Source organism: Plectropomus leopardus, chromosome 19 (genome assembly GCF_026936395.1).
Source record: "Plectropomus leopardus strain MGB_pleo_1.0 chromosome 19, ASM2693639v1, whole genome shotgun sequence".
In the NCBI taxonomy this organism is placed as follows: domain Eukaryota; kingdom Metazoa; phylum Chordata; class Actinopteri; order Perciformes; family Serranidae; genus Plectropomus; species Plectropomus leopardus.
The window spans coordinates 21719767-21747217 of NC_142194.1; the positions used below are offsets into that span (position 1 = coordinate 21719767).

The window sequence follows — 27451 nt, forward strand, 5'->3', positions numbered from 1 at the left end:
CAATGGACTGCCACCACCAGAACACCTTGTTTTCAAAGTGACCTGTACATCCAAAGCCTGAGAGAAGAGCAGCAACACTCAGCTCCAGTCTCTGTTTTAGATCTTTGTAAAGTTAATTATCTTTGGATTTGGGATTGACTGACAAAACAAGACATTCAAAGACTTGTTATCTCTTCTTTAACACCTTTTCTCCCTCTGCTACTTCTCTGTTTTTGGTTCTGCTGCACTGGACGATGGCTAACGGCTTTCAGCAGAAAATGAAACTGCACTAACTGCACTGTCAAATCTTTTAATAATGCTTGTAGCCTCCGTCAATGTGTAACCTCCATCGCCGAGGCAAACAAAGCTAAAGTGTAAGTAAATATAAGCTAATGTTTATTTGAAAAAAACCTAAATTTATATTTTGTAGCAAAAATATATATATTTAAATATATATATAAAAAAATAAATAAAAAGCCAAAACATACATAGACAACATTGAAATAACTCCTTACATTCCATCCCTAACAGTGAAAGCAAATTAAAAATAAAATGGAGAGATAATACTGAAATCAATTCAATATCGTAAGTAAAATGCCTTCATTGGTAAATCCTTCCTGTGTATTCAAGTGGAAAGACTGCATGTATGCTACACCTAACTCATAGCTCACTGTGTGAGTGTTTTCCATAACTTTTTTAAGTCTTCCCAAAACATTCACACATACTCCACAAGACACTCAACTCACAAACCACGGGCCAAATCTGGCTCTGGATAGGGTGCCAGTGATTCACACTGGGAATTGGTCATGTACTTTTACTATACATAAGGTGCCAGACTGCATACAACAGCATTAAAACTGAGCTTGTTTATCAAAAAAGTGCCAGTGGAAGATCCCCTGCACCCCCCAACAGAAGTCCTAGCTAAGCTCCCAATGTCCTAAAATCCAAGAAACATCCTAAAATCCTAGAAATGTCCCGAAGTCCTAGAATCATCCTTAAGTCCAAGAAATGTCCACAAGAACTAGAAGCCCTCTGAAATTCTAGAAATGTCCTATAATCCTTGAAATGCCCTGAAATGCATTTACTTATTTTTATTGTTAAACATCATGTATACTCAATATATCACCCAACCCCCTGTGGTTTATCAGTTTGTTTTTGTGGAAATAGCTGCCTGTTGTGTCTGAGAATGAGATTGATATGAGCAGAATGGTTGCAAAAATGTGCCTAAACGGTCACGATCTGCAGCCCTACAGAAGCTCTGCTGTTTGTGTGTGTGTGTGTGTGTGTGTGTGTGTGTGTGTGTGTGTGTGTCTATGAGAGTCAGAGAGCTGTAGAAGAGAGTGAGAGAACCGAAACACAGGAGAGTCTTGTGCTGTGACAATTTCTACTTGACGTTCACCATAGTCATTTATACAGTATATCACACAGGGAACAAGGCATGATACATCGAGTATATTCCATATATTACCCACCCCTAATTGCACAATGTCATGGCTATAGTACAATGACACCCTCTGCATTTAGACTGATTCCTTATGAGCCACAAACAACCTCCCGGGAAAATAAAGGCTTGAATAACAGCACAAAGTGCGTCAAACACTGCGCCCCAAAAATGGAAAAAAACAGCACTTTTGTTTTCCCCGGTAGCTATCGTAGCTAGCCCAAAGTATCAGTGTAAGTAATTTATCGTTATTATCCCCACTGGTGGAAATGTTGGACAATGAAACAACCAAACTAACTAAGGAAACTTGAAAAAGAAAAGACAAACTCTGAGAAAAACAGAACACCATCCCGTTGTCTCTGCAGCAGTACAAATAAGACCACTTGGGAATCCTAAGGGGGACAAAGTTGAAAAGTTGTTTCTTCAACTTTAACAGGGTCGAGTAGGATTCCACTGTGGATTGAAGCATCCTCGCTCTTAGCTCTGATCCTCTACATGCCTCATCATAATCATTTTACTCCACTTTATTTGGGTTGATTGCGCTCATGTGCTTCTTATTCTAGGGTCTATTAAGATCCAGTGTGTCTGCATTCACATTGGCACTATGTTTTTGAAATGAATGCATGAGTGACTAGGGTAGATTTTCCACACGTCCATTTTGGACTGGGTCACAGACAGAGAGATTCATGAGACATGGGCAACATGATGAAACTGGGTGCAAAACCACAGCATGCGGCTGAAAGAATGATTTTTGTTTTTGTTGAGTATGACTTGCACTATTAATGTCAGATTGCACTGCCGAGAGTTTATTCAAAATTTATTGCAAGTTGTTCGGTTTGGGGGCCTCAGAATTGCTCTGCTCTTTGCAGATGATGTGGTTCTGCTGGCTTCCTCAATTTGTAACTTCCAGTATGCACTGGGGCGGTTTGTAGCCGAATGTGAAGTGGCTGGGATGAGAGTCAGCGCCTCCGATGAGGAGCTCAAGAGGGAGCTCGGAGTAGAACCGCTGACAGCTATTTTTGATTTAGTCTTAGCATAGACAAAAATGCTCACTAATTGTATAGTTTCTCATTTTATTTATTTTCATCCTTCATAGTTGAGGTCTAGATTTTAGTAGAGGTCAACTCAAAATGTTTCGGTTCACAAAAAATCATGACATTTTAGTCAACTTTTAGTTGAGAGTGCTTTTTGTCAATACATATATATATATTTCTATTTTAACATCAAAATTAGAGAAATATAGGTTGTAGAAAATAGAATCAAGGTGACAATTGGTATAAAAATTTCATTTAGACACTTTTTTTCTACAACTACAAATAATTTCCACACACGTTTTGACACGTTTAAGGGATAATTTACAAGCACACGCTCACAGATCATCGTTTGATAGGGTCATAATCTATTTATGGTCTAAAAACTTGACAAACACAAAACATAGCTAACCACTAACAGCCACCACTGCAACTAAGTCACTCCACAAATCCATTCAACAGCTCCATCATCCACAGTCAGAAAAACTCGGCTGCTTAGTTACTGCTGAGCTACAGCTCATAACTCGTACCAACAGCTGACACTGCTCTGGTGTGAGTGTTTGCAGACTAAAAAACATTTGGTGCTGACTATTTACTGGAGATAACAGCCAGTCGGTGCTCCCATCTTACACGGCACTAGAAAATAAAACAAATGGCCGTTGTTGACCGTTCTGTTGTCCTCTTCTCACATTTTGAATGTTCAGGTTCACCACTGACATTTTCGTCTTGTCTCGTTTCATCAGTGAAAATGAAACAAACATTTTGTCACAGTTTTTATAATTATGATTTATTTTTTTCGCTGGTAAACGTCTCGTTTTTGGGGGAAAAAAAGGTTGTTGACGATGATCAGGATCCTCCTGGGCGTCTCCTGTTAGAGGTTTTATGGGCTACTTCCAACTGGTAGGAGGCCCCAGGACAGACCCAGAACACATTGAAGAGATTATTTATCTCATCGGGCCTGGGAACGCCTCAGGATCCCCCAGGAGGAGCTGTAAAGTGTTGCTAAGGAGAGGGACATCTGGAGTACTTTGCTCAGCCTGCTGTACCTGCGACCCAGCCCCGGATAAGCAGACAAAATTGGATGGATGGTATTTCTAGGCACTGACCTCTTACTAGCAACTTGTTCAGATTTTTTATACAAACCTTCGAGGATCTTCAGGAGCCATGAGAACTCTTTCAAACTGGGTTAGCGTGGGTGTGATAATTCTACACAGGCTGCTCAGTGTCTCTCCCTGAGGACTTCTCTTCATCTAACTCTGCTGTACAGTAAACATGACTGTCACTGGTGCACTACAAGTCCTCTGGGGTTCAGCTAATGGCTTCTTTTAATGACACATGTATGTACATACACCTATCTGGAGCACTTAAGCATTCAACGTTACACAAATTGGAGCTCGGCTAATGTGGCATGTAAAGCAGTGATCCTCAATTTACAGCCCACAAGCCAAAGCTGGGTGCTACATGTGCTACAAATTTCAAGAAATGTCCTAAAAACCTAGAAATGTCCTCCCAAACAAAGCAAGTTGAGTATCTCTGCTATAAGGTAAATGTAAGTCCTGTTGTCTCCTATAGGGACATATGAATTTGAACAGTCATGCATGTTCATCTAAAAAACACACGTGTAAGTACAGAGGGGAAATCCCCCAAACGAACAGAGAACAATAATTATCACTCTTCTAAAACAGTGGAAAGTAGAAGTGTCTTTTGTAGTATGTCAGTGGGACTGACGGCGCCGGAGGAGCGTTCGAGAGATCACGTCTGCGGCGCTATCATTAGACAGGAGGGGTTTCAAAAAGGCAGCTCACTGATCCTGGGGAGCGCTCACTGACAGCACATGAAAAAGGGGCGCTTGCGTATAAATTCATCTGTCTTTTTTACCCCGATTTCTGCTCCCCCTAAACTGCTCAAACATTATTCCTCCTCCTCTACTCCTGACACACACACACTCACACATACACACCAACAGAGTGTGGTAGTCATCATCAAAGCGTGATGGAACGAGGCACATCATTAGCAGGAGAAGACAGAGGCGAGGGAGGATGAAATCATTTAGACGCCGCTGTGGAGAGGGAATTACTACGCCTGTCGGGATGGAAGGAAAGAGAAAGACAAGAGTGATGAGGGAGGGGTGAGAAAGGGAGAGGGTACCAATGATGGGAGAGTGAAAAGTCAACACGAGTGAGAGAGATAATGAGCGGCGGTGAAACAAGAAGGGCAAAAAACAAACAAGAGGAGAGCCACAAACACATGATGGACATCCTGATGACAAACCAAACAACTACAGGTTGCTAATGGTGATTCCCTGATAATACATGTGAGGGAATCGCTTTTTCTCCCCCCAGTCACCTCTGATCGTCAGCAATCCTCCCCACCGTGCTCACCAGTGTCAGCGGGCCAGGCGGCCATGTTTGACACTGAACACAGTAATTGCGGGGAACCAGAGGGGTGAAATTCAAGGCTGTTGTGATGTTTTAAACATGACCAATTTGCACAGATCTGCGCTCCGCTAGCAAGAGGGGGCTGACGACGCACCTGAAAACTTTATTTGAACTCTGAAAGAAGAAAAAAAATACTGAACAACTTCATCTTTCCTCATATCACAAATGTTTTTTAGTCAGCAGCGGATGCAGCTTCCAAATTTGTCTTAACGAAAACCAGTTTGATTTATCCAAACTGGCTGAGGTGGCATTTGTCATTATGTCACATTCTGGCAGTTTTAAAAGTGGCCTACTACAGCGCTAAATCCAACTCAAATTGCATTAGTAATATGTTATATGACAGTGTGATTAATATAATATCATCGTAAACTGATTAATGGAGCAATTAGTGTCATACAGGTCGTGTGTGTAATTTACTGCTGAGCCGAGGCGGCCAGTTTTGGCAACATGAGCAAGGTCAAATTTCTGCAGAGAGGGAAAGCAGCGTATGCCCGTGTCATGCCTGTTTTGTTTACTTTCTGGGGTGGCGAGAGGACACATGATGGCAGACTTAGTCTATTAAAAAGATTGAAACTGCACCAATATGACAACATTTGGGATTTGAAACTAACGAAAGTGTTGTACTTACTGGCTGCAAGCGCTATTAAGAGCTTAACTTTCGTCGTCTGTGTTTCTATATATATCTGCTGCTCGCTTTGAAAGCCCGCACTGGAAGGACACAGGTTGACTCATGAAGTAGAAATGAGGAATTATTCATACAAAACCTACTTTTTTCACCACAAAAACCTAAACATAGTGCCAGCTGGCCAGAGGAAGATCGCCAGGAAGTTGAAAGTTTCTGCTGAGGTAAATGACCATTGCTAAAAAACAAGCTTAGCCAACGTTACTTGCTGTTGGCCATATTGTATAGAATTTCCAGTAAATATCACAATATAAAACGTGTGTTTTTAGATTTAAAAAATAACGTTACAAACGTAGGTAGATAGTGATTAGTTAACACACCAGTCTTTAAATGGATATGTCTCCAGTCTGATCTCCAGCACACAGCTGATAGCTACATGATTTGTTTACAAAAAGTAACAGCAGCACTTCAATGGAGTCAGTTTGGACAGAGAGCTGGATTTTTCCATCTTATATCTAAATAAATAAAAAAGTACCTGCTGGATTTATATTGCATTATTAAAAAGACTTAAAGTACCAAATTGTAGTTCTTATGACTCTTTCATAAAATAAAACATTATTAAAGTGATATTACAAAGCTCTACATATGCCTTTACCTCCCAAAACACATACAATGAAACTCAGATCAGCCCTCTGGGGCGTCACAGATAACTGCTCTGCCTTCTATCCCCAAAAATGCAATTAGCCATTATGTGGCCCTCCATAATCTGCCATGTTCATTTTATTTGCCTTTGATACAGCAGGAGCTTATCTCGCCAGTCTTTACACAGAGCGCCTGCTCACATCCCCCGGCAACACACAAACAAAGTCAAAGTTATAAAATCTACCCAAAAACTAAAAAGAAGGAGAAGTAAGGGAAGGGGCTGACACCAAGAAGCAGGAGGTTAGTCATGTGACCCCTGAGAAATGCATCACAACTGATCTGGGATGTGGAGGAAGTTGATGACCTTATTTTTCATCTATAAGCGTTTCTGTTTGAGAGCAAAATAGATGGACTGGGACACAGATATGAAATCTAATTTCAGGTCATAATGATGCAGAGTGTGAGTGTGTGTGTGTGTGTGTGTGTGTGTGTGTGTGTGTGTGTGTGTGTGTGTGTGTGTGTGTGTGTGTGTGTGTGTGTGTGTGTGTGTGTGTGTGTGTGTGTGTGTGTGTGTGTGTGTGTTACCGTCATTGCCCTGGCTCCCCTCTCTCTTCAGCATCTGTACCGCCCCCACATACTTCTTCAACTGGACCTTCAGGACCTCGTTCTCCCTGCACGAACAGACACACACACACGGAACATTCACATTAAAGAAACAACAACACACTGTATGCAAACATTTCAAACCTTTTCTGTCGAATATCCTCACAGTAATTCACATTTAAACTTGTGCATTTAGACACAGTAATCATCTGCTCGCTGAGTTTGTCACAGTAAAGATGTGACCGTGCACACCGAGTGACAAAAGATACATTATCTGTCCAACAGCTCTGGGAGCCGCATCAAGCCAATAACAGGAAGTTGTTTACTGTGTTTCCTGACAGCGTGTGGTCGGAGGCGACAGTGTGAAACTTGTTGTGACATCTTGTCACCTGAGGAACAGTGAAAATAAAAACAACTGAAATCTAATCCAGGTGGTCAGACTGAGGTTTATTTACGGAGATGTGGCTGGACTCTGTTCTCAACCCGGCCACAGCACAACGCCAGTCTAGCCAAGAACACATGGACCGCATTTACACTTAATATTAAAGGGAAAGTTCACCCCAAAATCACAAATACATATTTTTCCTCATACCTGTGGCACTATTTATCAATCTTGATAGTTTGGGTGTAGGAGATAAATGGCTGTGGACAGGACTGGGGAGTCACAGAACACAAGTAACTAAGTTACATATTTAAAATACAAAATATTAAGTAATTGTATTGAGTTACAGTTTAAATTGGTGGTATTCTGAATACAGTTACTGTCTTCAAAAATGGAGTACCTGAAGCAGTTACTCTAATCCTCTGATCCTCCGCCTGTCAAGCAAGTTGACTGGTTGATTCTGAGACCGAATAAAAGGATAAGTGGGGGCAGTTCTTCTCTTAGTTCATAGGCTTCTGAGGGATATTTTGTCCGAAAACATACAATATTATTAGTCAGAACCACCACCTAACACTTGTGTGCCTCTGCAAACCAGTCAAGCTGCAGTTACAGTTAACCTCCATGTCTGTAAAAACATCAATGCTTCGCAGATGTCTTCCTCCCAGCAGCACAGAAGATCAATACAGTTTCAAAATTAGTGTCACAATCATAATCTGACCAGGTGTCTCCCCTTCTGTTCTTGAGATATGACACTGAGTAACTGACAGAAAAGCATTTTTGTAGAACATTATGTCAAAGTTAAGCTGACCTTTTTTAGAACATTTCACTTCATCATGCTATCGTGTTAAACATTTGGGTGAAATATTGTCATAACTGGCGCAGGACTTTATGAGTTCTGGTCAAATATATGTTTTATGAGATCACAGTAACCTTGACCTTTGACCACCAGATTCTAATCAATTCATCCTTGACTCAAAGTGAACGTTTGTGCCAAATTTGAAGACAATACCTCAAAGCGTTCTTAAGATATCATCATTATGAGACTGGGACAAATTAGGCCACAGTTACCTTGAACTTTGATTGATGACCATCTACCGTAAATCTAATCAGTTCTTTGTTAAGACAAAATGGACGTTTGTGCCAAATGGGAAGAGATTTCCTCAAGGTATTCTTGAGTCACAAGAATAGGACGGACAAACTGAAAACATGTAGAGGCATTAAAAACTAAATCAATACAGAAAACAGTCAGGATATCTCATTAACAATATACATTCAGAACAGAATAAATAAAAGTGAGGAAAACACCGCACAAACATCTGGGAAGCTGTAATAGAGTGCATGAATAAAAAAATTGTTGCATTAAGCTCATATCAAAATCTGTAGGCTGTATGGAGGTTAATGTATGGATAGAATCCGAGAAAGCTTTCTATGATAAAGTCTTCTTCTATGTCTAAATATTAAAAGAGGCAGCAATGTGTGTTCTGACCTCCGTTTAGCAAGCAAGAGCAAAACTGAATTTCAGTGTTCAGTATTTTAGAGCTGCATGTTTAAGAGCACTTGTAAATGTAATCCAGCCAAAAAACGCAGGTTAATGGTCAGAGTTACGGCCCAGTGAGGCTTTAGTTGTACATTGCTCAGAGCAGCGTCGGTGTGTGTTGGACTGCAGATGAGGACGCAAACACAAAGACAGAGTGATAAAGAAACACAGTGAAAGACAGAGGCAGTCTCTTTACAAGCCGTAACCGTTTGAACATCATCGACTTTGGGGAGGAAATCAATCAGAGTTGGAGTGTGGCTTTACGCCCCCGGCAGTTAAATTTAACAGCCTTTGTCTTGCTCCGCCGCCGTCCCCACACCCCTCATTCTCCACGGGTGATTTTTGGTGCCCTGCTTATCAGCCCTCATTCCCCACCAACAAAAGAGGCGCCTGCCGGGAGAACTCCTGAATCCACACGCCGAGCTCTCCGAGGAGCCGTCCACGTCGTCGTTATCAGAACCACCCGCAGCCCAGACGCTGTTCCGGCCTGATTAAATTATAGCTAATACACGCCGCTCGCTCTAAGTGTGTGTTTGTGTCAGGGCTCTGGGAGATATGCAGACGTTCTGATGCGTCTCATTTTACTGAGAATGAGTTTTGTGTCTGTTGTTCCACCGGCAGGCAGATTACAGCGTTTGACAAAATGTGAGTGAAGTGGTGTTGATACGCAGCGCTCAGGTGAACAGTGTACTTTTAGAGTATTTCATGTAGAGCTGTTACCTTTTTAATACTTGATTACTTTAGCTCTTTGTCTCATCAAGATTAAAAATCAGTCTTTAAGTTGACACAGCTACATTTGCCCACTTTGTATTTACACTGTCCTTGTCGGCGTTTTAATAACAATATTAAAGCTGCAATAATCAATATTTTTATATTAGGTAGCAATCAAATGAACACTTGTAACAAGAAAGGCAATTATAACCCAACTCTACTTTTGCATTCTGCTCTATGGAGCTTTATAGCCCTTTTATCTTTATTATGACAAAAGCCACTTTATTTAACTTTATTATAACAGTATTTTAACTTTACTTTAAAAAGCTTTGTTCAACTTTATCAGAACAATAACTACTTTAACATTATTATGACAACAGCTACTTTATTATAACAGTACTTTATTTTTACAATACCTAGTTTTCTTACCTTTTTTATAACAGTACTTTATATAACTTTATTAAAACAGAGCTGTATTTAACTTTTTTTTATTTTAGTAGCTACTTTATTGAACTTTATTGCAACACTAGGTTGTTTGACTTTATAACAACAGTACTTTAACTTTTACTATATGACAATAGCTGATTAATTTAAATTTAATGTAACAGTACTTTATTTACCTTTAAATTAACTTTATAATAAAGTATTTTATTTGTTAGATTTATTATAACTACTTCATTTAACTTTATTTCACAGTACTTTATTTAACTTTATTTCAACTTTTTTAAAGTATTTTAACTCTTTAATAACAGTACGTTATTTAAATTCATTCCAACAGTATTTTTGTTTAACTTTATTATGGCAGTGCTTTGTTTAACTTGACAAAATGACAGTCAATATATTTAATTTCTCTTCACTGTAACTGTAGCTCAAATTGTGTATCACAAGATAGCCTAAAAATAATTATTTTTAAGCCATATCACCCTGCCCTAATTGTATGTCATCATTTATACACTGAATCTGTTATTATTTTTGCCTTTTTTTCCACCTCCCACAATGAATGAAACGTTTTTGCAATATTTCAAGATTTTAGCAAATTTTTGCATTTCTACTCAATTTTTTAATGTTAAAAACACTGAAAATGTGCATAAAATGAAGTAGATGGATATGCACCTTATATGCATTATTACAATAATATATGTTATTTTACAATTCAATCCTTTTAACAATGTTTTCCTTATTTCTAATGTGTAAAAAAACAATGAGTGCATATAACTACAACATTAAGGTGTTGTTTAAGTACTTTTCCTTCAGTCCAAATAAAGGAATGTTTCCAGTAACAATAGAAAAACCAGGGTTGACAGAATTATTGATCAACTTGTTAACTCTCTGTTAAAATGTATTGTGAGCCCTTTCTGACCTGTTCAGACAGCTGTTTTTTTTAAACACTCATAATCCATTAAATGCCTTCAAAAGTTCTAATGCCTCAGTGCAATCTGAGACTCTGTCGATAGAAATCGATTCCCAAAAGCTCCTCAGTTAATCAGCAACACGACTGTTTGTTCAGAGACTCATTTATTCACAGCAAACTTCTACTGCTGCGAACAAACAATACTTTAATTTCTTTTCCAGGTTACAACAGCCTGATAATGAACACAGTTTGCTGAATTATTGATCACTCTGCTGATGTAATGCGTGCTTGCTTTTTGCATTATTTAAGACAGAAAACACTGGTCGATGTGGAAAAACAAGAGTGATGTTTAAACTGGAGAAAATGTCACCTCGTTAGCCACTAAAGGGGAAAAAATCAGCAATCAGGCTTGATGTTAATACATCAGGCTTCTAACTACTGATTACAATTGAAGATTTGAAAAAAAAAAAAAAAAAATCACACTGGAGTAGCCTTCGATTTAACCACATCAGGGGCACCTAGCGCAGAAACGTGCATGCTCCCACTGTGCCATCTCTGGAAAGTTGCAGTGATTCAATAACAAGACGACAAAACTCTCTGCATCATTATGCCAGATGATGGATACAAACACACTGGCACAAAACAAAATCTTGACACAGGTGTAGATCACACCCACATTACGACGTGCATCTCCCAAATAAGCGGTCTTGAGGGAAATTCGGGGAAGTGTACACAGGCTGCTGTCGGCTGATATTACCGGAGCTGTCGGGGTGTAAATAAGCAAGTGTCCTGCAGGTTATGAGGGAACATCACACTAACAACAGCCTCACCTGCTCGCTACATTTTCAAATCCAATTTTAGAGCAGAATGATAAAACACAAAAATACACCCTCTGTGTCCCGTCTTCCCTCAGGTCGCACACGTGCTAAATCAAACACAGACTTTCTTGTCCCCCCCCCCCATGAGCAATTAACCAGTTCATTACAGACAGAAACTCATGCATCAACATCCCCACATTTTCATTGTTTTTCTACTCATTTCTTTTCATGTATCTTGTGTGCTTTCATTAATTGTTTGGAGAAAATGCCTTTCGCCACATCAAATATCCCATCGAGGCTCAAAGGCTGTTTCTCTGTTCATCCTTTTATTGGTAATTTGACTTTCCTAAAAGGCTGCAAATAGTGATTACATTCATTATTGAGAATTCTATAGTATAATGAATATAGTATAAAAGTATAGGCCTTTTTTATTGTTATTTTTCACTGTCACTTATTGTTTTATTATTTATTCTTCTGATCAAGTGAGTCTGTAATTCTCCTTTTTTTGTTCAGATTATTTATTGAGCATTCATTGATTATCGCTATATTAGATTATTATATGTTACCAGTACTAAAAAACAAATTAGCACATATTCTATGATTTTATTTCTCTTCATTATACCAGTACTTGATTTAACACTTTAATAAAAGTACTTTAATAAACTTTATTATAACATTATTTTACTTTATTATATAAGTACTTTAATTATCTTTATTATAAAATTATTTTATTTAACTTTCTTACTATAGTACTTTATAAAACTAATATAACTGTACTTTATTAAGCTTATTATAACAGTATTTTATTTAACTTTTAAAGATAGTGGTATTATTTAACCTTATCATACCTTTATTTTATTTAACTTTACTATAACGGTACTTTAATGAACTATTATACCAGAGCTTTATTTGAATTTATAATGGTTATAAAAGTATTTAGTTAACTTCAGCTGTAGTTCATTTAATTTATTATAAAAGGATATTATTTATCTTTATTATAACAGTATTTTATTTAACTTTCAACTGTAGTTCATTTAATAATATTGTATCTGGGTCTTCTACAGTAGTTTTGAGGAGATTTGAAAATATAGAGAAATATATTGTGTATGGCGATAAAGCCTAAAAATATTCAGACATATTTTAAAGTCACATCGCCCAGCCATAACTGTATTAAATTTTAAGAAAATCCCTCCAATAGTTAATATATTAGTCTGGAAAAAAGAGGTGGATCGACCTCTTTCTACTAGCATGGCTAAAACATAATTTTGAGGAGACGTTTTTCTTAATCTTTTACATCTTGTTTGTCATCTTGTGATCACTTTGATTGATCCTGTGAGCCCTGATCTCCAGGAAAACCACAAACAGAGCAAATCTTTCAGCACCACGCAGGTAACTGAATTTCTCTATGAAGGATGATATATACGTTGGGTAAACTACCTCTCATACACACTGTTGTGCATATGTCCATACATTTTGAATATCCGTATGCTTTTACACACCCACTAAAGCCTACATTTCTGTTTCTCTGTGCCTTCGGCAAGTCCATCCGTACAAAGACAGAGCTTGAATGATAGATACCAAACAAATCTAAATCACAAAGCCCCCTGGGCTTGACAACTCTGTACCAATTTTGCTCTCCTAAAACTGTGGCGAGAAACTGCAGCTTCGGCTCTCTATTAATGCTCTCCAATTGAGAGTGATCCATTAAGTTGCTGGATCACCAGAAATGTGGAACGTTTGAAAGTCATCTGAAACTCCAAGTGTCTTCTCTGCCTTGAGGGGCAGTAAAGTTTTAAATGTCCAAAGTGAAGTCCTTGCTCGGCATCTCTGTTACGAAAACTGCATCCTTCGTCCGGCTGATATGAGACCGGCCACTTTCTCATTAAGGGCAATAGTCTGACCCAGAAATATTGTTAGCGCAAACGCCTGCTCTGAGGATAAGCCTATTAACTACGTTGGTTAATAAAACTGTTGAAGTCATCTTCTTCCATGTGAGAGGCGAGCAGGAAGTGTTTGTGTACAAGGAGATTTACAAAGGGGTTGTGTGCAAAAAGAAACACGGAGAGAAAGACAGTCTGCTCGCCTTAGAGATAGATTTGAAGAAATTCTGTGTGCAAAAAAAAGAGATGGTGAAAGAGCGGGAAAGAGTGTGCATTTGGGAGATAAAGACACATTTTGTGAGAAAGAGAGAAAGCTGGTGACGACTGCTCGGTTTGTGTGTTTTAAATAAAGCAAGTACAGGGAGAGACTATTGCAGGGTGCATACACATTTTTACCAATATATTTTCATGACTTTTCTATGACTTTGAGACTGACTTTAAAGACGATGCAGTCTCTGAAACAATCATAGATATGTTGATGTTATGATAGCTTTTTTAAATATCTATTTAAAAAAATTATGAAATCAGAACAAGAACAGAACTGAATTTCTAAGTATAATTAAGGGACTGTTCATCATTTATGAGGGGGGAGTTGGTGGTGCAAAAAGGGGGAGGTACATCAAATGAGGGGAGGGACTTATTTTGGCCTAGAGGAGGATTATACAAATTTGAAGGGCTATATTTTGTTGTTATTTACCACCGATTTTTAAAGAATGCAGGATTTCTTTTTTAAAAGATTTGACCTTTTTGATATTGGTGACTTGTGATTTTTGAAGAAAAAACATCAATTTGTGTTTTCTTAAAAAAAAAAAAAATAGGAGATTTTTTTAAAGGTGACATTTTGGCCAATTTTTAAAGAAAAGAATTTGGTGATTTTGTTTTTCTTTAAAAAGTTTTGAAATGTTTTATTTCTTTACAAGTTTGGGGGGGGGGTTATTTATTCATAATTTTTTATTTTATTTTTTTATATTTTATCGTTGGACAATCAAATTTCTGATAGTTCTTGGACACATCATGTGTTGTTATACAGGTTTGTTAAACAAAATGCCATGATGTTTCCAAAGCTTTCAGGGTATATTTAGTGTAGTCTTTAAAAATTGCTATTTGCAAATTCCATGACTTTTTCAGCTTTCTCATGACCGAATGAACTCTGTTATTAAAAAAACAGGACAGGATCTCCTCTCGAAGCAAAACAAGCATCTCACCTTAAAGTACACCCAGTAATTACTCAAGCTAAGAGAAGCCCTATAGGGTGACTTTTTTTCTCTGGTATTCCCCTTCCTTTAACATCTCTGTGCTCTGTAGTCATCTTAATGTGCAACAAACACGGCTAAATTGGCTGTTCTTCAGGTATGATCCGGTTTTGTTTGGAAGTAGTAGATGAGGAGTACAAAGACGCCTTCAGAGACAGACAGCTCAGTCACTGGGTAATGCTCCTGGGTGCAATTTGCTGCTCTGCCTCTCTGCAGAAGAAAAAACTTCAAGCATACACTCTTGTGTCACACTTCCAAAGGCTCAATGCTCAGAGCTGCAGAAACACACACACAAATTTATATTTATATATATCAAGGCTAAGGGGTGCAGGGCCGGGTTGTCATAACTTCAGCACTTAAGGAGGAAGCCCCCCCTGGGCCGAGTGACATAATTGACTTCCCAAAGAAAGAAAAGAGCCTAAACACTCCCAACAAGTAAACTCGCCAAACTTCACAGCCGCTCTCTCCGCCGCGTCTTAGATCAGCTGCACCAGACCGCCTGGAGAAAAGACGGACGCTCTGCCAGCTAAGAAAAAGGCATCTGCTCCCGTTTCTTTTGTGCATGTGTGTGTGCGCGTGTGTCCGCCTGTCCAACCGCCCCCTCTCCCAGTGACGAGGTACCACTTCCTGGCCTGATCCCACTCGACTGGCCGCCTTCCCGTCTTCCTGCTGCGAGAGGCCTGCTTTCGGCTATGCCAACTGACTTCTGAAAAGGGGGACAAGATGTAGTCGTGGGGGAAAGAGAGCGCTCATGTGTGTGTGTGTGTCTTGACTGCTATGCTTGAGGGAATGAGTTTAAGGGTTAGACATTCAGAGCAAGGCCAATTTGGATTTGGACATCTATTTTTAAAGCAACAGCTTTTTAACAGCTCCGTGTCTGTTATCATTAGTGGTGACAGTGACTAAATAAGAGGCGCCGCGTGATGAAGAAAGTGAGACGTGAAGAGAGATATCGGGGGCTTTTGGTTATCACGCAATGTTTAAATCTTAATCTAAACAAGTCAAAATAGAGTCAAAAGTATTGTAGCTGTTTTTGATCAAATATAAATGTGTGATAATATTCTGTGGAAATGCATTCAGATGTGTCAATGTGTGCCAACATTAGGAAGGTGAAAGACACACATCACGTAGACGCAGGGCTTTAAAAAAACAGCATACATGGGGAGAAAGGTTATGTCTGACTGCCACACAAGTTTAGGGCCACATTGAGGATTTTTTTTTTTTTTTTTAGACTTCAAGAAAGTCGTAATATTGAAAAAAAATCATAATATTAAGCCATGGACGCTGCCTGTGCTCTCGCCTGTTTTATAGTTTGCTGGCAATATGGTAATTTCCATAATGTAATATGCCCTTTTCACGTAAAATTACAACTTTATTCTTGTAAAATTTTGACCTTTTTTTTGTAAAATTACAACTATTTTCTTGTAATATCACAACTTTTTCCTCTTAAAAGCAATTAGATCCAATGAATTTAAGTGTTTCAATGTGTAAAAAATTCTGAGCATTTCCATTAGCTATTGTATTTGTACTTGAAGGTATGATTTGTACCCCTGGATTTGGTTTGTAGCTGTAAATCTGGGATTCACACTTGAAATTGAGTTCTGTGTGAACTTCTTTTAACCACAAACAGACCAATATGTAACTGTAAACCTTTGTGCAACTCTTTTTTATTCATTCAAAAATGTCATGCTCAGCTACAGATATCCTTATGGACTCAAAATTAAATCTATTTGCGCAGATATTTTTTACATATCAAAATATTCTAATTGTTTGATCAAAATGTTTTTACACATTAACACATAAGAATGTATTTAATACTACATAGCCTGAGTAACATTTTGTGTCCTGACAAGGTTTCCCACAGTTCATAGCTGCGTCTACAAATGCAAGTTCAGACTCTGCCATGGAAACACCGCTGACCTGAAATTATCTTAGATGGACTGACACAAAGTGTAAAATTGTGCTGTGGTCTGACGAGTCCACATTTCAAATTGCTGTTGGAGATCATGGACATTGTGTCCTCCATGGCTAAAGAGAATAACGACCATCCAGACTGTTACCAGCTCAAAGTTCAAAGCCAGCATCTGTGATGGTATGGGGGGTTTTTAGTGCCCATGGCATCATGGTTAACTTCACACATCTGTGAAGGCATCATAAATGCTGAAAGGTACATAGAGGTTGTGGAGCAACATATGCTGCCATCAAGGCAGGTTCTTATCTTCCCAGCAATATATCCCCCAAGCGTAGAGTAGATCAGAAGAAAGGTTCCCGAGATACGCGAAAGACACACATACACATATACAAACATACAGAGATTTCTTGCTTTATGGTTAGATACTCAGCTTGCTTTGCTTGGGGGAGACTTTTGCAAACTGGAAGGAGGCCAGGAGCCAGTCGCAGCAGCCCTATATATGTTTCTAGGTTCCTCGTATATAACTAAATTTCTAGGATTTCAGGATGTTTCTAGGATTTCAGAACAGTTCTCGGATTCTGGGACGTTTCTAAGATTTCAGGAGGGATTTTAGGACATCAGGAGCTTAGTTTGGACCTCTTTTGGGGATGCAGAGGACTCCCCACTTACACTTTTTTTAATAAATTAGCTCTATTTTGATTATGTTTTATGCACTCTAGGACTTAAACTACCAAAACAATTTCTGATTGAATCGCTTTATTTTTTATTGTGAATTAGAAAATGGCTGGGGGCCCAACACACTAACAGGGCCAAGATTTTGTGTATCAGTGCTCTACGATAAACTTGTATGTAATGAAAGCACTGGCAGAAAATTCAATAATTTGAATAGTTGGCTTTAAATACTTTGAGGAATTACATATTAGATTTGACACCATTGGTGGGTTTGGTTTAAGGCAGCCTGTGCATACAAACATACATGACTACTGTATGTACGTTGGATTTCTACCACCTGCAATAAGTTGAGAGTGAGGATGTGGGCTGCGATGTGTCAACATGTGAGTGAAAGACTTGTTATGCATGTTATTTTTGGATGTGTGTGTGCGTAAGGGTCCTGCTGCATATCTGAGTTTTATGTATGAGTAACTCACTAAGTGAGCAGCAGGCTAGTTTTAGCCCGCTCCCCTCTGTCGGAGTCGACGTCAGCCGAAATCTATCTATGGCGGCTCGCTCATCCTCTGCCACCCCCATGTACAGCCGGGCTCGAGACACACACACTCACACACACGGCACTTCCTTCAGGTTTGGGCGCTGTACTACTACGAGGAGGAGCAGAAAAATAAGCTGGCGGCAAACAGCGGGACCATCTGGTGCTGAAGATAAACATTTAACCTGAGAATTTTCTGCACTCAGCAAAGTGATTCCTGTCAAAGTTAGTGCAGATTACACAATCCGTCTCAATAACGCTGCAATTAACTGGAAGGCTTTAAAGCACTTCAGCGAGTCGTCGGTCAATGGGCGAGCCAACTGTCTTTTCAAATGTTAAGATGTTATTGTTCGCCGTCACGTTTTATGTCAGGTTTACTGACTCCCGGTTCACCCTTTGCGCGAGTGAAAAGAATTGTGGGATTCATAGCAACCGTTGCCAGTAGCCTCTTTCACTGAATGATGCTGACAGCTTCCAGCCCTCATTCAGTGGCTAGCTGCTCCTTCAGTGGTATTTATAGCCGCTATTGATCGAGACAGATTTGGCTGAGAAGGAAAAGCAGCACTTGAGATTTAGCAGCAGACTATAGAATAAGCTTTGTGTGGAAAAGCACACTGTGAGGCAGTCATGAGGCTGCTGCTTCTACACTCTTTCTCTCAGCTCTATTACCTCTTCGAAACCTGAGCAAATTGGCATGTTTTTTTTTTTTTCAAAAACATGCAAAGAAGGCAATGAGCAACTTGGGAGGAAACAGCCCAAAAATTAGGAGCTACAAGAAAATGACCTGAAACAAAAAAGAAAATGCAAAAAAAATATAAATGTGACACACACACATTCATATATATTTTTTGCAACATAATTATAAGTACAGTTTTCTAAATAATAAGCTAGCTTTCTAATAACAAGAAACAAAAAAGAAAAGTAAAAAACAAAAACAAATGAGAAAAATAAACTTCAGAAAATGCTAAATTAATTAATTAATTTTGTAACATAATTTTAAATTTATAAATAAAAGAGTTATAACACAGTTTTCTGGACATTTCCCATTTTTTTGATATTATTTAATAAACCCCCAATGGGCATTGGCCTAAAATTAGCAAGAAATCACTAAAAAGTTAAAACAAAATAACCTGAAAATAAGCACAAAAAAAGAAAATAAAAAACAAAATCAAACAAGAAAATAACCTTAAGAAAGTGATAAAATAACAGGGCTACAAAAATAAAAATATCTAATAATAAAATAAAATAATATAATGTAATATTCTTATAATTCTACTCTGTTAAACAATACATATGTATTCATTACAACAAAACATTAAATATATGATTATAAGAATTAAAAGCTAAAAGCTTAAAAGCTAGGACTTTTATGGCTGTACTGACTTAACTTAAGTGTAAGTGTAAGTGTAAGTGTAACTTAAGTGTATTTAAACTGTAGTTAGTTTAATAATTTCTTAAGCAGTTTACAATAGTTTAGATGAGATTTCTAAATACTGATATATATATATCATACATATTTCAATATAGACTAAAAATATAACAATATTATTTTAAAGCCATACTGCCAAGCCCTACCCCTAGCTAATTTTCAGGTCATAGTCTTGTCACTTTTTACTTTTTTTTGCAATTTGCAGGTGATTTCTTGTCGCTCATTACCTTTTCACCCATGTTTTAAAAAAATGAAATCAATTTTCTCAAGATTCAGCGGTTTAAATACTTACAAAAAGTGTCTGAACACTGATCAAGGAAACCAGTGTTGATCCAGCTGTTAAACGGTGAAAATTTTCTGCGTGAACATCAAAAATGCAAAACATTACAATTGCCCTGCTGTCCTCACCACCCTGCAAACCCATCAGCTCCAGCCGTCCCTACACGCTTAACTTGAGTCACCGCATCGATCATCGCTGGTAGCCTGACGTACTGTAGGAGGCGACTATCTGCACACAGTCCTGCTGCGGCTTTCTGTTTAGACTGCTGGAGGATGACTAATCCTCGATTTAAGGGCTCAGGGCTCGACTGAAGACTTCTGGCACACAGGCAATCAATTGTCAATGCTGAGGTGATGCAATTCACTTTCAGGGGAGACTGTCGGTGGTCACTTGTGGGGACAGAAGTGTGTGTGAGTGTGATTTAGAGAAGCAAATGTAGCACATTACAAAGAGGACAAAACTGTTGTGACATTTGTCCTCTGCATACTCGCTAACCTTCAGCCCTCAGTAACAGGAGGTTTTGAAATCTATATGAAGTCAGAAAAAATCTGCATTCCAAAAACTTGTGGTGACTTTTGAAGAACGCTAATAACACTGCATCGGAATTTTTATGTTAAATGGAGCAATGCCTGCAGGCAAGTTCAGGCAGTCAACTCCTGCTGCTCTGATTCCTACACACACACGTCATCTCACACTCCACATGTCACTGACAAAACAGCCTCCCAATTTGGCGGTCTATTTAAAATTTCCCAGCTCTTCTTCTGCTTGTCAGTGCCACTGCTGCCTGCTGTTTCCGCCCCACCGCCACCCCAGCATCCACCTAAAGATATTCAATCATCACTCTGCAATATCTCAAGTATCTGCAGGGAGTGACAACCTAGAGTCCAGACACAACAAACTCTAAACTCTGAATGAACATTTCAAACATGGGTTGTCTGACTGAAATATGACTAATTTGGTTCGATTTTTTTTTTTTTAAATGTATGACATTTTTAGGATTTTGGACATTTTCTAAGATTGTAGGACATATCTTGGATTTTATGACATTTCTAAGATTTTTGGGAATTTATCAGGTTTTAGGACATTTCTCATGACGTTTCTAAGATTTCCTGAAATTTCGACGATTTGAGGACATTTCTCTGATTTTAGAATGTATCTTGGATTTTAGGTTGTTTCTTTTTTTTTTTTATTTACTGGATTTTTGTATATTTCTGTAATTTAGGACGTTTCTAGGATTTTAGGATATTTCTTAGATTTTATTACTTTTCTAGGCTTTTAGGTCATATCTTTGATTTTATGAGAAAAGAAAATGGCTGGGGGGGCACCTTGCACTCTATCAGTGGCCAGATTTGGCCCGTACGTCACTGCAGTAGACTTTCAGAGTCGTAGGGGTCACATAAAGTACCGTAAACAGGTTGTAATAATCAAAAAAGAAAAGAATGTGTGAAAAGTTATCAGAAATCTAAAGAAACATGGGAGAATTGTCAACCAGGAGCTAACTGGGAGAGACAGCGATGAAAAACCAGAGTCTCTCTCTGAAAGTAAATCCCTCTGAAACTTTTCATCGTGAGTGGACTGCGCTGGAGGTGGAGGCTTAACAGTGAGAGATGCACAAATATAGTTCCTTCCTGTGTCTGAGTAAGGCTGTTGCCATTAGGTGATGTCGTGGTAATTACTGTGATTATGTGTAAAACACTGATGCAGCGACCGCAGGTACAGAGGCACAGCTCGGCACAATCAGCAGCTTTAATGACAAGACACAGAGGTCCTCTGAGTTATTACAGCTTTAACACAATGTTTACTAACTAAAAACTTTGGGGAGACATACGAGATAAAAGTTCCCAAACTGGCTCGTCATCTTTAACTCAGGTGTGCCTGCTGGAATAATAACGGTAATCAGATAGCCATTGATGATGTTATTTGGGCCACCTGCGTGTGCATTTCCTGCTATAACAAGTCAAACTGCCTGATGTGAGAAAGCTCTTTTCTAAATGCTTGGATGGCCGTGCTTATAAAAAGTCCCACCGTCATGTATCTGCAGGGGGTTGATGAGTTAATGGTCAGAAGCAATGAAACAATCATTACAATGTCAAATAATTAGAGTTCTGGCTTTTCTCAAATGTTTTGCAGCACTCTGCTTTGGAAAAAAAAATCCTCCCACCAGCGACACACTCATTTTCAGCTTATAGAAACAACATACAGCTAACTTTCTCACTCAGACTAAAACTAAAAGCTGTGTTGCTGAACACCAGATATACTGCCTCTTCACTGGATTTTCTCCGACTCTTCTCTCATGGAAACTTTTAAAATGACCGTACATCGGGGCACCCAGTAGCTCGTCTGGTAGAGCAGGCACCCAATGTATAAAGGCCGCAGTGGCCGCACATTTGACTCCAGCCCATGACCCTTTGCTGCATGTCATCCCAAACTGTGATAATCCAACCAAAAAAAAATCTACTTTGCATGTAGTAGACTGGAAATAATTTAATATTTGTATTTTGTTTTTATTCTAAAAACATAGTGGCATCATGATGAAACCTAGCTAAAATACTAAAAAATTCTAAAAAACAGATTAATAATTAATTAATTAATATTTGATAGGATTGATGATGGTAAAAAAACTGATGAACTAAATGAAAGTAGGAAATCAAAACCTCAAAGTGTTAGTGTGGATATTTGACACTGCAAAAAAATAAAAATGCATAAAAATCAATGTTGCTGATAACCACTGACATATTTAGGTTGTGATCATCAAAAAACATCTACTTAGCATGTAGCATATTAAAAAACCACAGTGGCATTATGACAAAAACCTAGCATTTAGAGGGTTTAAATTCTAAAAAAATAATATTAGATATTTATGATTAGGACTGATGGTGAAAAAAAATAAACTAAATGAAAGTAGACAATCATATACTATATACGTAGAATATTTTTATAGCCTGATTATAAAAAGCGCAATTTGTATGCAGAGCGGTGTGAGCATTTGCCATTGCACTAAACATTATAATGTATTAAAATCAATATTTCTGCCAATCACAGTTGTGATGATAAAAAAATTCAACGTATATTGAAAATTATTCATTTTTGTGTTTTTTCTTTCATCTAAAAACACAGTGACACATGACAAAAACCTGTCCTGTTTAAAGGGTTAAAATTCTGACTGAATGAATGACTGAATGACTGAATGAATACTTGATATTAATAATTAGAACTGATGTTGGTTAAAATAGTAACTCAATGAAAGTAGAACATAATATTAATGTTTTATATTTGTTAAAGCTGGATTTTGAAAAGTGCATTTTGTGCGCAGAGCGATACAAGTGTGTGTAATATCAAAGTGGGCCCTAAGGGTTAAAGCGAAAACAAAAAAAACATGTTTATTTCTACTTTAACTGTTAATAAAATGAGTAGATCTTTCTTTGCATCTTTAATCTCCCATATTCCGAGCAGAAATGATCATATTAACGTCCAAACGTCCCAGCTGCTTCTTACCTGGCTAGAGCCTGGACCTTGGCTGTGTGTCTCTCCTCCAGCTCTGCCAGCTTCCTCTTCAGCAGATCAGTTTCCTGCCTCAGGCCTGCCGAGTGCTCCATCTCCCCATCCAGCAGACTGCGGAGAGACCTGTCAAACACATCAAGCAGATCATTGGAGACCAAATGCTGTCCCATTAACATTCTTGTCTCCTCCAGATTTAGACCTATTAAATGTTAACATTCTGGTGATGTCATTTTCATAAACAGTGGACTAGATAAACAATATGAAGCTCCTTTAATTGCAGGCACACTCAGCTCTGATACAAAAAAAAAAAAAATCATCAGCACATCTGTGATGCATCGCTCCGAGAACAAATCGCAGTTTATCTTTAAAATCTAAATACCGCCCGGCAGAGGCTTCACATTTATTTATGATTAATGGCAAATAAGCATAAACAGATTTTTATTGAACTGTGCTTTGCAGTTTGCACAGCGATCCGTTTAAGCAGCTGTTAAATGAGCGTAAATCACAAATCTCTGGTGGATTAACGTTTAAAACACAACATAACAAAACACTTTCCTGCCCCCAAGTCAGCACAAAAAAACAAAACCAATGCTCGTCTCAGGATGAAAAGAAAACAAGCTGACACAATTTATACACAGAGGTCATCTGATATCTTCCTTCAGTCTGAGCGTGAATGTGTGCGTGTAAGTGTGTTTGGGGGTTTGCGAGCAGCAGATAAGGAGAATATATCACGTAACGTACGTGTTTTGTTCCTCCAGCTCGTCCTTCCTGTTCATCATGGCCACAATGGCCTGACGCAGCTCCACTGCAGAGGAGAGACACCAGAGTGAGACTTCAAATGCACAAAACACACACAGACACTACACACGGCAATATGCCAAAACTAATAACGTACAGTGTTCAAATGTAGAAATAACAGAATCCAACTTTTAACACAGCACTTCCATTGTTAAGATGAACTGCTTTGATAAAATCTACTTTTTCCTTTTTTAAGATGACAAAAGTTATGCTGAATATCTGTCTGGCTCACTTTTATTGCTACAGTAAAAAAGAAAAGTAAAAAGCGACTAAAAAAAAAAAACCCTGGAGAAAGAAACTCATCCAAGATAAAGGGAGGAAATTACTTATAACATCCTTAAAAGTATATATCAAGAAAATATGAAACCCCAACTCACAACAACAATTACAAGTGAATTATAGTCAGCTGAAAAAGTTTCATTTGCAGCAAGCGGAGAGTATTATTCCACTGAGCTGATCATACGGTTGAGTGCAGCTAACAGAAGGACAAGAAAACCATCACCTTTTTACATCTCATTACCAATACCAGGCATATTTATTGTGCTTCCCCTCAAAAAAGTTTTAGGAGAATATATTTATTAGTTTTCACTATTACAACAAGTAGAAGATGGATGAGGAGTACAAACTTTTGCTTAAAGCATTCATTTGACAGTGCGGTCAAATTGCACAAATCATTAGCAAATAAACACAAATATAGAAATTGTTGGTATATACACACATGAAGTATAAAGATAATTAGTAATAGTATAAGTAATTAGTACTAATACAGAAACTGTTCTCCTTTAGGATTCCTTGAGTTATTGAGGATTTTCTTGAGCTTTTGAGTCATGGCCAAAAGCATGTTTTACAATGTTACCATGACTTGACCTTTGACCTTCAACCACCAGATTCTAATAGTTCATTTTTGAGTCCAAGTGGATGTATGTGCCAAATTTGAAAGAATTTCACTGGAAATGAAATGAAATAGATGCCAGGTAACACTGACCTTGCCCTTTGAACACCAAATTCTAAACAACTCATCATTGAGTCCAAGTGAATGTTTGTGTCAAATATGGAGAAATTCCCCCTTGGTTTTCTTGAGATATCACTTTCACAAGAATGAGACAAATGCAAGGTCACGGTGACCTTTGACCACCAAAATCTAATCAGCACATCCTTGTCTACTCAAAGGTTTGTGTCAAATAAAAAAAAATCTCTCAAGTTTTTCTTAAGATCACAGTGAACTTGACCTTTGACCTATGACCCAAAAAAGTGAATGTTTGTACAAAATTTGAATTCCCTCAAGCTGTTGTTAAGATATCGCATTCAGAAGAATGTGTCAGATGGACAGACAGACAACTCGAATACATAATGCCTCCGGCCTATGCCGGCACAGAGGCATAAAAAGAAACAAAGTACCCAACCCACCCCTGCAAATACATCATGAAATCCAAAGGAGAAGGAGAGAAAAAGACTAAATCACACAAAAAAATCTGATTCATACAGTACTATAACTTAAGCTATACCAGTGTTTTTTATGTTACATATCCACTGAGGACATGGGACCAACAGGTCCATCATTTTCAGTTCCAAACACAATATTTTCTCTACTTCAGAGAGCATAACAGACCTTTGCAGCTTCACAGCATGACCAAAAACAACACGTTAGGAGTATCAATTTCCACCACTCAGAGCAGTTACCAGCTGTAGCAGCTGAAGCCCTCTTATAAATTCACTGATATATTCAGCTGATGTTTGCCCTTAATAACACATTATGGGCTGTCATCCTCACCCACCTCTGATGTAATGGAAGTTCCCTTCTGACTACAGCAAAATAAAATATTAAGCAATACCTCTAAATCGTTCATGTAACAAAGCTGTCACCCAAAACAGTTTCCATAATGGAGTAATGGATACTCATTTTTCTGCAAAGCTGTTATGATTACTGCGTTCATGTGAAGTACTTTAAGCTGATGAAGTGAGCTGACAGCGTCGATATTTTGAAAATACTAAAATGTCTGCATGTAATAAATCAAAATTGTGTCTAAAACGATGGTTTGTACAGTATGTTTTCTTGAAAATGCACATAATGAGCAGCATTTTTGCATCATGTGATGATAGTAAATGCTGTCTGCTTTCCACCCCAAGAAAAAATGACGTGCTGTGTACTTAAAATCTGTGATAATTTTGTCTTTACAAGAAGTCATCAGCAGTTGCAAATATAAATTGTGACCTTCGGGAAAGCTTACAGGAAAGTTATTGCAATTGATCCTGAGGGGCACATGAATGTCGTCCAGGAAATCCCTCTAATAGTTGTCGAGATATTTTACTGAAAGACCTCATAGTAGTGCTAGATGTCAGTGCTCTAAAGTAAAATTGTTGCACTATGTCAAGTTGTCCCATGTGATCTACAAAGATATCTGCAACAGCCACAGGTGGATGTGGCGTCGGCTGCGTGCCAAATGTAAGGCAGCAGATATAACTGAAGTTGTAATAAATGTCACAATTTCTTGCGATAAAGTTGTAGCGTTCTGCCAATAGCAGCCTAATAATAGCAGTTATTTCAGTTGAATCAGTATGAGAACTGCAAGAAGAGGAAGATGGAGTTAGACTGGATGTAGTGAGAAATGTGGCCAGATAATCAGAGTTTATAAAAATGCAGCACAGTAACAATAAAGACATTTCATACACTAGACATATATAACAAGGACCTGCCGCTACGCATTTAACTGGGTTAGACCCATCTGACTCGCTTTGTCAATGTCAGAGAGCAAACTGTCATTTTTTTTTTTTAATGCCTGTGTGTTCTTTTATATCATTACGTATCCCCTTTCTAAATTCAGATTTTTTGCTGGTCTGTGAATGCAGCGCAGGCGGAGCTCTCCATGAGCCGTTTTTTTTCCTCAGCAGCAGTTTGAGGAGTTTGACTCGTGTGGTGGATAAGTGATCTGTTGATCCCATTACCGCTGATCTGATTAGATCTGATCGATGGATGAGAGGAGCAGCTGTCTGTTAGTGAAAGCAACTTTTAAACCCAGCAGAAAGAACGGTTCAGTTTCACTTTCAATGCGCCCAACGTTTTGCTGCTCTGTCTGTGCCCAGAGTACGCTCTGACAGTGTGATGGTATAGATCACCGAATGGTATGGTATATTCCAGTAGCGCTCCTAATCAAAGGTAAAGCTCCAAAAATAAAAAAAAATCTATTTGTGGCAGCCTATGGCCTTGTCAATCTTTAGAGAGGGGACACAGAATGACACAAGAGGACACATCTTCATCAGCCACGCATACTGGACTCCTGATAAGAGTAAGCACAATATGTTAATTCCACGACAGGAAAGACTTGGTGTTCTCTGCAACTAGATGGAAAACACGTGCATATATCGTTATCAGCAATCAGCCAAAATTAGTTATTAAAAAATGGCATATCGTATATCGGTAAAAATGCATTTTGCATCCCTAACTTGAGTCATATATTAAATGCTGATAATGCTGTACCAACGTATGATAATAATAATAATAGTACATATACAGATAATGCTATTAAAATCCCCAAAATATCAATGTATAATAATAATAATAATAATAATAATAATAATAATAATAATAATAATAATAATAATAATAATAATAATAATAATAATAATGATAATAATAATAAC

General features: G+C 38.1%; 1 protein-coding gene across 1 annotated transcript in view; it reads right to left on the bottom strand.

Annotated features, from left to right (window-relative positions):
- Positions 1–27451, bottom strand: part of snx29 (sorting nexin 29) — a 179102-nt gene that overhangs the window by 128705 nt on the left and 22946 nt on the right. Inside the window, exons 12-14 of the mRNA XM_088070391.1 lie at positions 23756–23819; positions 23009–23137; positions 6739–6824 (exon numbers count right to left, since the gene is read on the bottom strand). Coding sequence (XP_087926517.1) covers positions 6739–6824; positions 23009–23137; positions 23756–23819 — 279 coding nt within the window. The remainder of the gene's footprint in view (positions 1–6738; positions 6825–23008; positions 23138–23755; positions 23820–27451) is intronic.